Genomic DNA, 14963 nt, shown 5'->3' with positions numbered 1-14963 from the left:
ACTGTCGCCAATACTTTTCAACATAGCATTAGAAAAAGTAATACGCAGTGTACAAAGTAATAAACTCGGAATTAATATTGGCAAAACCACGCTAGACGTATTAGGTTTTGCAGACGATCTGAATTTAGTAGGAGAAAACAAGGAAATGATTGTGCGAAATACCAAAACACTCATACAGGAAGCAAAAAAGATTGGTCTAGAAATAAATGAGGAAAAAACAAAAATAATGGAAACGTTGCCTGAAAAAGATGAGGAAGATCTTACAGTAGATAATTACGTATTTAAGAAAGCACATAGCTTCAAATACCTAGGTGTAACAATCACTGGTAACAATGACTGGGACACTGAAATAACTAGTCGCTTGCTCAAAGCGGAAATAACTTTCTTCTCACTAATAAAATTTTTTAAATCAAAACTTTTCTCTAGAGGAACAAAGGTACGACTATATATAAGCATTGTAAGACCAACGCTAACCTATGGATGTGAGGTATGGCCGACGACAGTACAAATCGAACAAAAACTCAGAAGTTTTGAGAATAGAGTTTTAAGAACAATATGTGGACCGTTTTTTGATTCTGAAATAAACAGGTGGCGTAGAAGAAAAAACAAAGAAATAAGAGAAATCACCTAAGTACCTCCCATAACAAGTCATATAAAGGGACAGAGAATACAATGGTTTGGACACGCAATGAGACGAGACGAAACAAATGAAGTCAGAGCAGCAATTGAATACAAGCCAGCAGGCAGAAGACCTAGAGGCAGACCGAAGAAACGATGGATGGATGGAGTGCAACAAGATCTAGAGAGGTTAGAAGTAACAAATTGGGAGGAGAGGATACAGGATCGTGATTATTGGAGAACAGTGACAGTGGCAGCCAAAACTCTTACAGAGTTATGAAGGCACAGAAAGAAAGAAGAAGATGCTTTATGTTTATTCCAAGAAGTTCAGTTTTAATAAATGTATGAATAGAATGGAAATTAACACTTGTACATTATAATTTGGACACAACTGGTTTTAGAACAGAAGAATAATAAGCAATTACTTTTTAACTAATCAAAAAATTACAATTTGATACGGCTGATGAAAGTTGGAATGCATAATTTGTTGTAATAGCATTAGGTTCTGAACTAATAGATAATTTTTCTACAACAGTTTTGATTTCAATGAAATTTTTATCAAATGTATACATTTGTACTTTTCTAACCAACGTATCTCACAAGATAATAAAATATTTGGAATAAATTTTTTCTCAAAATATTTTCTCTAAAAAACTTAATTATTTATTTTACAGTACCAATAGTATTTCTGATTTCAGGAATTGAATTTTGATCGTTAACTTAAGAAAGCACAACGAATATAATAAGCAGTTAGATATATTTTTTGTATAATTGCCTGTAGACCATTTTCTTTACCATTCATGGTTGAACAACCATCAAACCCTAGGTCAATAAGTTTCAACGTATTTAAACCATATTTTTTCTGTTGATTCTATTATATTTCTTAATACACATTCTGCATTTAAAACATGCATTTCACCAATAAATTTCTCATGCACTATATGATTAATATGAATATATTTTACACCAATAGATGACTGTTACTTTTCTGGAATATCTGCTATTTCCATCATCCAGTAAAAAAAATGCAACTAAATTATTGACTTGGGATACAATATCATTACAAATTACTTGACCACAAACTTTAATAATTTCATTTTGAATTCTATGTCGTACATATTTGGATTTCCCAGAGATTGTGTCAAAATGGTTCGATAAAATATTATCACCTGAATCAATCCGAAATTTCAATAAATCACCAAAATTACCTTTATCAGCAGTGTTTCCTAAAAGAACGATATAATGTTGCTCACAAAACAATATTGATTTTATGATTGGTCTCAATTTTTTTCAATTATCTTCTACTTCTTTATATACTGTATAATTAATTTGCTGAATAACATTTTTTTTTTTTTTTTTTTTTAATTGTATTAGTATATTGAATACTATCTATCTGTAACTTTTGAATCATTATGTATCACTGTGTTTTTTTGACTCTTCAATAATCTAATAAAATGTTGTGAATGGTCTAACAATAAAAGAACCTTGTTTACCTCTGCGCACAATAGGTTTGAATAAAATGCAAAATTTACAAAACAAATAACCCTTTTGTGTTTAGGCGAATATACATTTCGAAGTACTTCAAATTAAATGCACGTTTTAAAATTTGATGCCATGTCATTTTTAAAATTATAATTTACAGTCGGTTTGTATCGTGTGTCGCGTCGCAATCGTGCAGTATCTTACATTACACATATGTATACATATAATATTATTTTTTACATAATTCGTGGACCGTTTATTCACAACCGTTTGTTTTTGTTTTTCAGCTGAGAAGATTGTTCGTCGCTGGGCACCGCTCATATGGCTGGCACCGGACGAACAGTTTCTGCCAGGTTCCGTGTCCGATTTCTTGAACCACGTGACGCCGAGACCACGTTCGCTGGCGGACGTGCAACAGCATATCAAAGTGCCTATGGGGCCGGATTCACAGACGTGGTTCCTGGTCACCAAGTCTGAAGTCGGTGAGTCTGGGTATATGTACCCGTAGCAGAGCTGAATACGGGAAAACAATTAGGGGAATGGGGGTTGAAAAAAATGTACAATTTCGATAAACAACATGCTTTATTACTCAATATATAATATATATATATTTAAAAAATGTATTTGTAAATCTCGTAGGGTATTTTAAAATACCAAATATTACATTTGTTGGTCGTTTCATGTTTTCATAACATTTTTTTCTGATATTTCAGGGGGATCAACCCCGAACCACTTTCTTCTCCTACGTTCGTGCCTGATCCGTAGTGTATACCCGAGGCCGATAACGCACTGGAAAAACGCGATAAAACCGCGTCGGACAGTGTTAGTCGAACCGACACAGTTATGTTAAATATTTCACGCGTAAAAATCGCCATGCATTGCATGCGCACACTGACGACGAAAACCTTTTTACGTGAAGCATACGTGTAAAGTCATGACCGATGCATTCGTCTGCAGTGTCTCAGTTTTTCATTAGTCGCGTTTGACGACGTTGAATCTTGCACATTTCCCTTTCAATGTAATATTATACTGATTCATTTTCTGATTCTTCCCAATCTTACCGTTAAGCGTACCTGCACCGGATACGAATCGTAATCCCTTCGGTCAAATGTCTCTTGAACGGCTAATAAGGTTTTGCTACGTTTTGTTCACCCAGTGGCCCACGGCTTATTCCGGAAAAAAATACCGTTGGTGTGTAAAAGACACGGTTATGCTCTTTCAGCAATGCGCGTCCGCCTCCAACGTAGTATACCACGCGCATTTATACACGAGCAATATAATGTGTCCGTATAAAAGCGAACACGTCATCGTTGGCGAGTAACCGATTGTGCGAAACGCGCACGCCACGATTGTGTAACATTTTTTTTCCTTCTATTATTATAATCATTTTTTTTTTTTTTCGTCTTTTCTTTTTTTCCCCGAGCGAAAAAATCAACACTCACGAGAAACTCGCGGTGCGGTATCCGATGGGATGGGTGAGGAAAGACGTAACAGTCGTTATATTATAACACATGTTTTCGAAACGGATGTATATATTATTCAGTTGTTTAGCGGTTAGGTACACGTGCCTATTTATGTTATAACCGGATTGTCGAACACGTCATGTCTCGTGGAGTATGTGCATGTTTACGATTTTTTCGTTTTCGCGTCGTACGCGTCATCGCAAGAATGGGTCTAATCGTTTTTGTAACACTTGGCGCATGGTGTCATCAATATTTCCATAATTCACGTGTGTGCGGGTGTATGCGCCGAGTCCGGTGATGTAGAATGACCGAAACTGCGACGTGCGAATCGTTCCGATAGCGATTTTATGATTACGTAACACTTTCGATTGTACCTGAAACATGATACAACGTGATGCTCGGAAAACCGTAGTAATCGCATAGACTTTTTGCCCTTATTATATTTCACCCGTTTGTGTTGCGAACGGACTGTGCGTGTTCTCCTAGTGCTCAAGGACGTGACGTAGGCGCCCACATTGTCGGGGTGGATTCGCAGAGACCACCCCGTCCAAATCTTATGGTAAAACAAAACCAATTCGATAACTGTAAGACGTTCAGAAAAAAAAACCTCTACCATAAGGACATCGCATTGTGGCCCTACCTGTCCTATGGTTGCACATCCGTATTCATATAAAGCTAGGCTAGGGTTGTCATACGTCCTGGTTTTACCGGGACACTACCGGTTTTTAACCAAGTGTCCCGGTGTCCCGAAAAAGTGTTTCAGGACAGCGATTTGTCCCGGTTTCAAAATTTTACTCAATAAAATATCAAGAAAATTGAAAACAAAAGAAAGGATCGGTTTCTCAAGGTAGAAATTGAAAATCTCGTAACAAAATTTGAGGACGAGGAATTATCGATAAAACTAATTTTGAAAGTTAATGTGATGAATTTTATGTACTGTGTTACAACTATTTAAAAAAATGGAATAATTCAAATCAACATGTAACTAATTTAAAATCAATGTTATGGATAACATTGGCCCCAAAGACAATGTTAAATTGGGAAAAAAAACAAAAAATCAGTAATCTTTATAAACGCTATAATGTCAAACAATCATAATTTTGATGAATAAATGTTTTTTCGAACAATTCAAAATGTTTGAAACAAAATGACGAGTAGCATTGTCAAAAAATAGAAAATAATTGGACATATATTTTCAAAATGTTTACTGATAACAATCATGCGTTTTCTGAGCTATTAAAAGTTGTTGAATTAATTTTTGTTTTATCGGATTCAAATGCTCTGATGAACAGCACATGGACAAATTCAAGATTATAACTACATATAAAAACGGTATATTATAAAAACGTGCTTCAATAATACATCTTATGAAGAATTCTACAACCAAAGTTTGGGAAACAAGTCTTCATTAAAACAAGTTTGTGGATCACTCAAATATATAGTAAAATCAACAGAAGAAATTCTGGACCCCAAAAAATTCAAAGACTAAGAATATGAATTATTATAATGATGATTATTATTATTATTATTATTATTATATTGCTTCTATACATAATTCATTAAAATATATATATATATTTTCTTTTTTCGTATGGCGATGTATATATATTTATAATATTATATATGTATAATATTTATCCATTCAAAAAGTCCCGGGTTCAGAAAAATATAATCTGGTAACCCTAAGCTAGGCGGCAGGGTCGCGCATCGGACAACTTCTATTCATGTAAACGCACGAGTACAGTACATGATATCATGTACATCACGAAGGCTATAATATAATGATACAAGCGTTTTACAGTAACATGAGCGAGGACGAAACATTGACCAAGAGGAACGGGGGATTATGCTGTCATCCAGGGAAACGGGTGTTTTGAGTGAATCCATCGTACACCCAAGTCTGGGCTTGATTGGAAATACAAGCCATGAAACGGTCGACAGAATAGGAGCAATTAAGGGGGCCTGGAGGGTCTAAGCCCTCTCAAAAGCATTCAAAGCTTTCCTCCTCCAAAAACCAGGCAGAACTTTATGTTATTAATTAATTATCTTTATCTTTATGTTATTAATTAATAATTAAATCATATAAATACCGCAAAATATACGATTAAATATGGTTTTTTACTAAATACTTTTACCGATTGTTATAGATGGTATATGTATCAAATTTTATTTTTAACTATTTATAGAAAATTGAAATGTTCATGTTTCTTAGATTTTTTGAAAATTTCGAAAAAAACAATTTTGGTCCAATAAAAATTTTTGAAAATTATAATACAAAGTTCTGCATTCTTATATTTTACTGATGAGAGAAAAATAATTAATTGAATGTAAAATAAAAAAATTATGAGTGTTTAAATATAAAACAGTTTGTTTTTTTCATTACAACGGGGAGGCCTGACGTGAATTTTCAAATTAAGAATTAAATTTAATGTTTAATAATTTGTTTTCAATTATTTTTCATCCGTTGTCTGTTTGTCGCGCAAACATTTTATGCAATCTAATCGTATATTTGATTATATAGGTACAATGTTTGAATGACTATTTGAAAAGTGGCCAAACTTATGATTGGAGTTAGCCTTTTTCTCATTACAACCATTATTCATAAATATTAGACAGTCACAATCACATTGTAAAGTTCTTCTACGAACAATTTTTTTTTTTAACGGATAAACAAACCTTTTTTGAACTATAAATATAATTACTATTTACGTTGTAACCTTCATGGAATTAATTGTGTTTTTTCTTTTTATTTTGTTGTGTATTTAATTATTTAATATACTGATAATAGTATGATGAACTGTGAATAATAACTTTGATAATAATTATGACATATTTATATGAAATGATAATTATTCACCCCGGGTTGACGACAGTTACAAAAAAATAAAAATACATTTAATAACTATGATTTTATCGAAATTAAGACCTGACTGATGTCATCATTATTCGTACATAATTTATTTTTCTATGATATTTTTCTTTTATCTCAAATTTTTATTTATTTTATTATCTAATCTATTATTCGTCTTTTTTTTTTCTTCAAAATCGTATGTTTCTTTTGATGATAAAAACATTTTTCACTTATAACGAATTCAGCATTCAACAGAATACTCTGTATTCACTCTGTACAAAGAAATACTTCTTTGTACAATTTATCATTTTGATACAATATAATAATAATGTAATACGTACAAAGATTTCATCATACACATTGAAACGTATTCAACTGTTAAAATAGAATAGAAGATACAAGCTTGTTGAGTATTAAATTATTCGAATGCATCCATACCGTCAATCGTCATTGCATAAAATAAACCCCCAAAGAGTGTCGAGTAGCTTGCATCATGCATCCCTTTTAAGTTATTACTCGTATTATGTTCCATGATTGTGATGAGGTCGAAGATGATTGATGAGGTTTCCAAACGGTCGATCACTGTTTCCACGGTTGAATTTGTCAATATCCATAATTCCAATCATACATTAAATAGTGTACCTGGTTGCTGGAGGTTTTTATCGTACTCACTGTACACATTAATTCACTGTCGCAGTTCACTAGTAAAGATTTTAATAAAGTGGTGCTGCGGTTTTTAATTCATAGTGTTCATTAAGTCATTAAATCGATCGCCCGATGAGTTAAGAAACATAATTCAAATCACCCGCGTGGCACGCAGCAAGATCGCACTGCAGACGATCATAATTGCATTATGTTATTCTAATACAACCGTGGTACACAGTGGGACATCTCTGTTGATACTAAATTCGCCCTTTTTTCCGGTAGACGATCGTTTACGGTTTAAAGACGATATGTTTCAAGCGGTTCATGTTGAAAGAACATCGCGATGCTGTACGAGAGTAATTTACGTTCGTAGCGTGTACACAAACGAACGTTTTATTTTGTTTATAATGAGCCATTGTCGGATTTTCAAACGATCGAAAACAAAAGCGCGTCGTACGTTTTATTGACGTTCATAACATCGTACTGAAACGATACCTACGTAACAATTGCGCGTTACCTACCGGCATGACGACCGCGTTCGTTCGTCGGACGATTGTGCAGCATGTTTAGGTGACGATCACTTCGTGTCCCACACACATCACAAGTAAAGCGAATGCGGTCAGTTACGGATAACGTGCAGTAGTAGGTAGGTACTTGTACCATTATTGCGGTGCGTTGTATAATTTTGTACTGTGTAACGTGTGAGTAATAAAGAATACACGAAAAACGGCACGTAATGTTCAAACGAATGCCGTGCGCGGCAAGTGTACCGCAAAAGATAACAAATACACCAGGAACATGGTTTTTTTATTCAGTAAAATTTAAAACGACCTGTAAGGTTTACCGCAGCATACGAGTACATGTCTACTGTTATGCGATCCGAACCTAATGAAAGTCTAATGTGTTCTCCTGTAAAGCCTCATCCCACCCGTATTTGTAACCACGACAGCTGAGGACTTTGATCGCTCGACTTTTTCTCTTTTTCGGTTGGTTTGACTGATCGAAACATTAGAGTGATACTACACGGTACGGCTATCACGACAAAATATATACAGCGAATGTCCAGCGAATATATACCCTTTTCTATATATTCTGAGACAACGAAGATACTTAATTAAATTTTGTTTTTTCTCTCTATTATGCACATATAGTTTTTTTGTTTTGGTAAAAATGTAGAAAAATAACTTTTTATTTCTTTGTTATCGAAAAAGTTGAAGATAATTTAAAGGAGTTTAATCTTCCGAAAACGTTAAAGAAAACGAAAGTCGAAACGTCCAACAGTTTTTCGTGTTCCCGTATCTTTGCGGAACACCCCGTGACCCCCGTAAAAACAGTATTTTTACTCGTGTGCAAGTACGCGGATGCGCAGGTATAAGTGCGTGTGCACGCGTGACTATAACGGTTTTGGGCGTATTCAATGCGATAATATGATAAAAAATTTTTAAAAAAAACTTGTACGATTTTCGTTTCCGGCAGGACAATTGTTGGAGAACGGCACTTCTGTGCTGTACGGACAAAACCCGAACACGACCCGGGTGCCGGTGTACGCGCACGTGACGGAATGCGGTCGGAAAAAGTTCCACGTATCGTATTGGCTGTTCTTCCCGTTCAGCCAGGGCAAACCGATATGCACGCTGGACATGGGAGTGCTGGGCCCGCTGCCCTTGCCCGTCATCAATAACCGGTGTTTCGGCACCCTCAAAGAGTTTGGCAGTCACGTGGGCGACTGGGAACACATGAGCCTCATGTTCAACGTGCGTACATCTTAGAAATGTTGCGCGTAACACTGCGGCGGCGCGACCGGTTCCAGTGCTGTACGCGTAACTCGGAGACACCTTGACGACGGGGGACGGGTCTTGTATCTCTAAAGGGGAGTTTATCAATTGCATTTAAATTTACCTTTTCATGTACCACTTGTGCTCTAAACGTTTTAGGGTCGATATACCAATTGCGTTCTATACACTTTACATTACCTAAGGAATTTAAAAAGGATTTTTTTGCGAGTATTAATGCATAATACATTGTAAGATTTTTAGTATTTTACTACCTTTACAATACTTACCACCCACGAATTAAGGGGAGCACTTAACTCATGACCTATAAACCCTAAGGCCAATAATAATAACGTTTCATACGATTCCCGATACTGTTATAAAATATATTAAAACCAGCCGCTTTAGCCAGTAATCAATTGATCAATAAATATCAGGCAAATTTGGACTCAAAACGGTTGACCGTAAAATATAAAGAGCACAATTCATACACTGACCCTAAAATATATGCAGTCCAATTAGTCCATGTCCCTCTAAAGCACCGAATCCGATTCAGCGCGCAGGTCTTTCGCAGGGCCGATGATTATTCATGCCGTCGATTAGCGCGTGTAATTTTCGCCACCTACAGGCAGTAAATGTTAATTGTATGTATTTTGCGCCACGTGCCCGTAAGTATAATTGCGCTTACTCGGTCAAACTGTAATTCTATAAATAGTTAAAGGATTTACATGTTATCATGTATTTTATAATATTGATATACATTGATTTTTATGTAAATGAAAACTGTTTTGTTTCAGCTAATATCTATCAATTATTTTTAATATTTTATCACAAATTTACAAATTTCAACTTGAATTATGTTTTAAACTATTAAAAACTTCTCGGAGTATAATACGAAATGGAATAGAAAATAAAACTATGTTAGATGTAATGACTAAATGATGAACCAGTTTTGACAAATTTGTGTGGCAATTTACATATATACTATTTTAGACGTTGCGTAGAGTACATATATTACTTTCTCGGTCACTTTTGGCGCAAATTACATACGCTCATCTTTTGAATTTCAAACTACCCCTCTGATCTCTATAATCTAGTTTTAGTAAAAAAAAAAAAATAATGGCTTACCTTGTATTGAAAACGGGAACACTATACTTTCGAGTTAAGTAAGTTTCATCGATTAATGGTGGGGCTTCAATGTTAACATGTTATGACAGAAATAATATTACTACAGTTAGTTGTAATATTATTTTTGTCTTTTAAATTAGTCGGTCGCGCCACTGTAGAATATAATGTAATTAATTATGTATTATAATAAATATTCCAGTAGCAATTAAAATAATATATGCCATACGAAAGTTTATATATATATAAAATATTAGGATCAATAGATTGTTCTTAATTTGCATACATTTGAAAATAACAATAAATCATCGCGTTTGGAAAATGAGTCCGATCGAAGGTCGTTTCCGTATGTAAATTTATAAATGATTATTATAGTATTTCACTGTATCGTGTAATAAGGAAAATTAATTGAGCTAACAAATAAAAATAATAAAAATAATTGTTAAATATGCATTATTGGATATAAAAGAAAAGAAATGATTACGTCAATGTTCATGAATGGGATTAATCCCATTACTTTTCAATTCGTTAGTAATAGGTTAAAAAAAATATATTGAATTAGCGTCTATCTTATTTGACATTCTTAATTTAGACATTTAAAGTGTTTGAAAATAATAAAACGCACTAATTGTAAAATCAATCCCGTAATAATATCTTTCGGAATTTCAATATTATTAACAACAAAAACATCATGTGACGAAGAGGAACACGTGTTTTCTCGATCTGGAATAAATAAATAAATATGCATTGTACACATTAGTCACACTGTGACTTAGTTTCCCATAAAATATTAGCATTTATAATAATAACAATATTAATAATGATATAATTTTAAGAAGAAGTGATGATAAAAAATAAAAAATGTACTCCGGTTGTAACATTCCATACAGATCGACGACGTTACGAGATGCAGATCTGGCGCACATATTTGAATGCGAGACGCGTGATCGTGTCTGTGGATCCATAAATAAATTAATAATTTCTTGACAGTTTTTAGACAAAAAACTATAATTCATTTGGAAAAACCATTTAATAGACTAAATTGACAGTGGAGACTTTTTTTTCGTCTTATAGAATAAAATATTATGTACTATGTAGCATTTTAAATTTTTCGATAACTCATTTCAGTAGCTTTATACGAAAGACAGAACATTTTACAATTGTTACACACATATTAAATATACATTTCAATTAAAACATAAATCACTCTGAATCCATTTTTGTTTGCAAAAATAATAAACGCTACATGCCGTATAATGTCCATTCTCTTTCAAATAATAATAAAAATGAGCTTCTACCGTGCATTTGCACTTAAAGGGTTGTCCCGCGTAAATCGTAACATTATGCTGCTGATGACATCAAGCCCTCTTAATAACAACAATGTTGATTGGTTGTCGCTACAAATCGTTTTTCTGTGTGTGTTCAATGCACGTATAATAGGGCCATGACGAGCCGGAAGAGATGTACGTGTCGGTGCACGACGCGGGTGCGTTTTACCGGTTCGACAGGAACCGCCGGAAGTTCGTGTTCGACCGGCAAGAGGTGCGCAAAGGGTTCTTGCAGAAACCCAAGTTTCCGGAGGTGGTACATCTGACGGACGAGGGCAATCATCCGGTACTGTTCGCGGCCAAAGGTTCCCATGGACTGTGGACGGCTCCAGGTTAGATCCATCGGTGGTTCGGCATATGTATGTAGTTATAATATTGTGTATAGATGCTGCGTGCAAGAATTACTAGAATTTATTGTTTAGTACGTGACAGTATACACGCGTGTTCGTATATTACTAGACAATTTTTTTGTCTCTTTTACATTAAAACATTCGATTGGATAATTGCCTTAGTGTTTTTATGTCCACGTATACGTATAAATGCATTTATTACTGTTTTCGAAAAGATTATCCGATTAATGTTATAGCATAATAAGTAATAATAATAAACTGAATACCAATTTTTTCTACTGAAAAAAACCGCATTTATCCGGTTTCAAAATAGTAATATACAACATAGCTTGAAGAAAAATCAATCAACCACTTAAAATCCAACTAATCCGTTTAAATTCTGAAAGCAATAAAATTTATGTTTTTCATATGACTATTTAATTCGAAATTCACCAGAAATAAAATGTATTTAATCGACGATGGGACGTTTTGAACAGTTCGCGAACAACTCAAATTCTGACCACAAAACAAACATTTTTATCTCAAGAGTTGCACTCGATAATAGTGGTATCAACATTTTATAAATGCTGAATATGAACTTACTGATGTAGATAATAACTAAATGCAATACTTATTTTGTACAGTTGACGTTTTTGAAGTTGTGGACAAGTAACAGCGCTGGATAAAATAAACGGTATCAAACGCGTGTGCTCATTGGAAAGCAGCGACATCTTGTTCGACAGGGAAAATAGCTAGGTGCAATGTCCAATCGATCGTTTTCAGATAGTTACCATCGGGAGCTCCTTATTTTTTTTATATTCTCGTTGTAGTCAATCAATCGCTATACAAACAGTGTTCGGATTAGAAAAGTAATTTTTTACCTAAATAAAAAAAAGATACAAATTTGTAATGAGCGCAAACTTAACATTATAGTTTTTTTTTATAATTATTTAATTTGATGTAGGTAAGCGATTTCGTCATAATTATAGTTATAAATAATTAATATATTTACTGTGTGACATTTAATTTATGATCCATAACTCGAAAGGCAAATGTTAATAATAATTAATATGCCGATAATTGCAGCGTCCAATTTTTTAAAATGGTACATTTTCAATTTTTACTAATTCGCAACGGGAAAAAAACATTATTCTTGTTTATACATTTTTGTAAATCGTGTCATTTATGTTTCATAACTTATTTATTCTCTAATTAAGAAAATAAAGAAATAAATTTGATGAACTTGTTTGCGCGATTCTGATGATCGAAATGTATCTAGATGAATTTATCTAAATCAGTAAAATATTCGTCCGAGACAAATGTTTAGATACGTCGAAACCATTGATCTAGACAAGATGGAAGACGAATAAGCAATCATCTAGATAATTCATCTCGGCAATCCGTCCAGATCGGTCCGAACACCGTACGCATTGCGAACGACCAAAACCCGATTAATTTTATTCGAAAACCGCGCTCGCGTCCCGTGCGCAGCGAACGACGGCCGTGCGTGACCTGACGTGATTTTCGTGAACGTGTTCGTACAGGTAAGCACAAGTACGTGCGGATACCGCGGCTGTACGACGACAGCGGTTACGGGTCGCCGTGGAGGACGTGGCTGAAGGTGGAGGTACTGAAGGCGTCCGGGAAACAGCCGCCGTGGATGCAGTACTACGGCAAATGGGGTAACCCGCACAGCAAGTGTCACCCGTTGTCGAAGATGGGCCTGCAGATCTGCCAGTTCACGGACGGGCCGACGGGCATACCGATGAAGCCGCACGATTTCCAATGCCGAAACGCGACCGGCTGACCGGTGTCACAGGACGCATTCGTCGTACGATATTCTCGGGAGAGAAATCCGTCGTCCGGATGGGCGCGATGAATATCAACCATGACCTGACTTTCGACGGCAGTACGTGTTCTAGGTCATGCGTTGTGCGGTTCGATTGTTCTTCTTTCTCTCTCTCTCTCTCTCTCTCTTTCTCTATCAATAACTACAATAAAAAAAAACGTGATGGGTCTCAATAGTTTTTAAGGACCTGAAAATCGATGGCGTCAGTGACGTGCGCAGGAATTCGGTATGATGGGGGAAGGGGAAGGATGTCATGAATTGGAACGACAAAAATGTATTATCCCTGATATCACCGCGGAACATATTTCTGATATGAAACGTGGTTCTCGAAAGATATGATTAAACTACACATTACGTTGATGAACGCCCTAAGTTCAAAGTTAAATAAAAAAGGCCCATGGGAGTGGCATATCTTCCATCATCCCCCCTGCGGACGCCACTGGATGTCGTATTATGTAAGTTAATGCATGTATAATTTACATTGTATATACAGGCAGATCCGAGTGAAAGTAGCCGCTGCTAATTTTATCGGATTTCCTGCGGTTGCAATTTGTTATTATTTTTCACACGTGCACGTGGCACTCGTATACGATCTTCGTGCATCGTGTGTCATTATTATTGTGTAAATAAAAACGTTGAATGTTACGATGGAGACTTGTGTTTTTCATATTCTATACACATCTACGCTATAATATACGTATAACTACTCCTGTCTGGTCGGGCTGCGTGATCCACTGCAAAAGGCTTACAACGACTTCCTGTCTCTCAGGGAACATTATTAGATGTTATGAGCGTAATATAATAATAATACGACCACGCTACAGTACTTTGGAGGCCCGGCAATACACACACGTATACTCATTCACTTACTCAATTCTAATTCGTATGGATTACGATGTTGGGTATAACGCTAAACGATCGGAACAATAATTGAGTCAAACTGGTCACAATGGATTTTTAAATTAGTTTTTTCCCTTTTAATAAATTATTATTACGCAACGTAAAATAGTAATTATAATCACTTACCGCTTACATATTGTATTAATTGTATACACGTTTACGATGCTTAAACTGAAATAACTCAAGAGTCATGTACATGCATATGAACAATCGTAGTAACAGTGTATTAAAACATATTCCCAGAGATTAAAATGAATGTCTACGGTAGTATTGCCAGTACTATTACATTTTATTAGTATAACAAGAACCAACATTTTAATACAAATCGGCACTGTAATCCACCACGATATAGAGGTTAAATGTATTTAAATCGCTTCATTCTAACTGTTTAGAATTGTGATACATGTAGATCCACGTTAGCGTTACTCAGGATAAACTTCCTAGGGAAAAGCGCACTAAAGTTGAATAAAATGTACTACATTTCTTTCTTAAAAAAAAAAAAAAAAATACGTGAATGTGTATGTAAAAAAATATGTATGTAACGTTTAAATAAATATTACGGTAACACCTTTACCCTTACTATAAAATGAAATTAGGAAGC

The 14963-nt window shown here is 34.9% G+C and overlaps 1 protein-coding gene across 1 annotated transcript; it reads left to right on the top strand.

The window, feature by feature from the left end:
* The first annotated feature begins 688 nt into the window (after positions 1-688).
* On the top strand, positions 689-14114 carry LOC112683948 (vacuolar protein sorting-associated protein 62-like). The gene is made up of 5 exons (XM_025555210.1): positions 689-891; positions 2344-2582; positions 8536-8813; positions 11397-11616; positions 13158-14114. Exons 1-5 carry the CDS (start codon positions 689-691, stop codon positions 13418-13420), a joined length of 1203 nt encoding a protein of 400 aa, XP_025410995.1. The 3' UTR covers positions 13421-14114.
* Positions 14115-14963: the final 849 nt, after the last annotated feature.

This window comes from Sipha flava, unplaced genomic scaffold (assembly GCF_003268045.1).
Source record: "Sipha flava isolate LNK unplaced genomic scaffold, YSA_version1 104_pilon_pilon, whole genome shotgun sequence".
Lineage (NCBI taxonomy): Eukaryota > Metazoa > Arthropoda > Insecta > Hemiptera > Aphididae > Sipha > Sipha flava.
This window is presented reverse-complemented; position numbering and strand designations above follow the sequence as displayed.

Bases quoted from the DNA above. Each gene is read 5' to 3' on its own strand.
- LOC112683948 (XM_025555210.1), top strand. From the start codon at position 689: ATGAGACGAGACGAAACAAATGAAGTCAGAGCAGCAATTGAATACAAG. The intron at 2,583-8,535 runs GTGAGTCTGGGT...CGTTTCCGGCAG, and splicing joins GGTCACCAAGTCTGAAGTCG to GACAATTGTTGGAGAACGGC. The intron at 11,617-13,157 runs GTTAGATCCATC...GTGTTCGTACAG, and splicing joins TGGACTGTGGACGGCTCCAG to GTAAGCACAAGTACGTGCGG.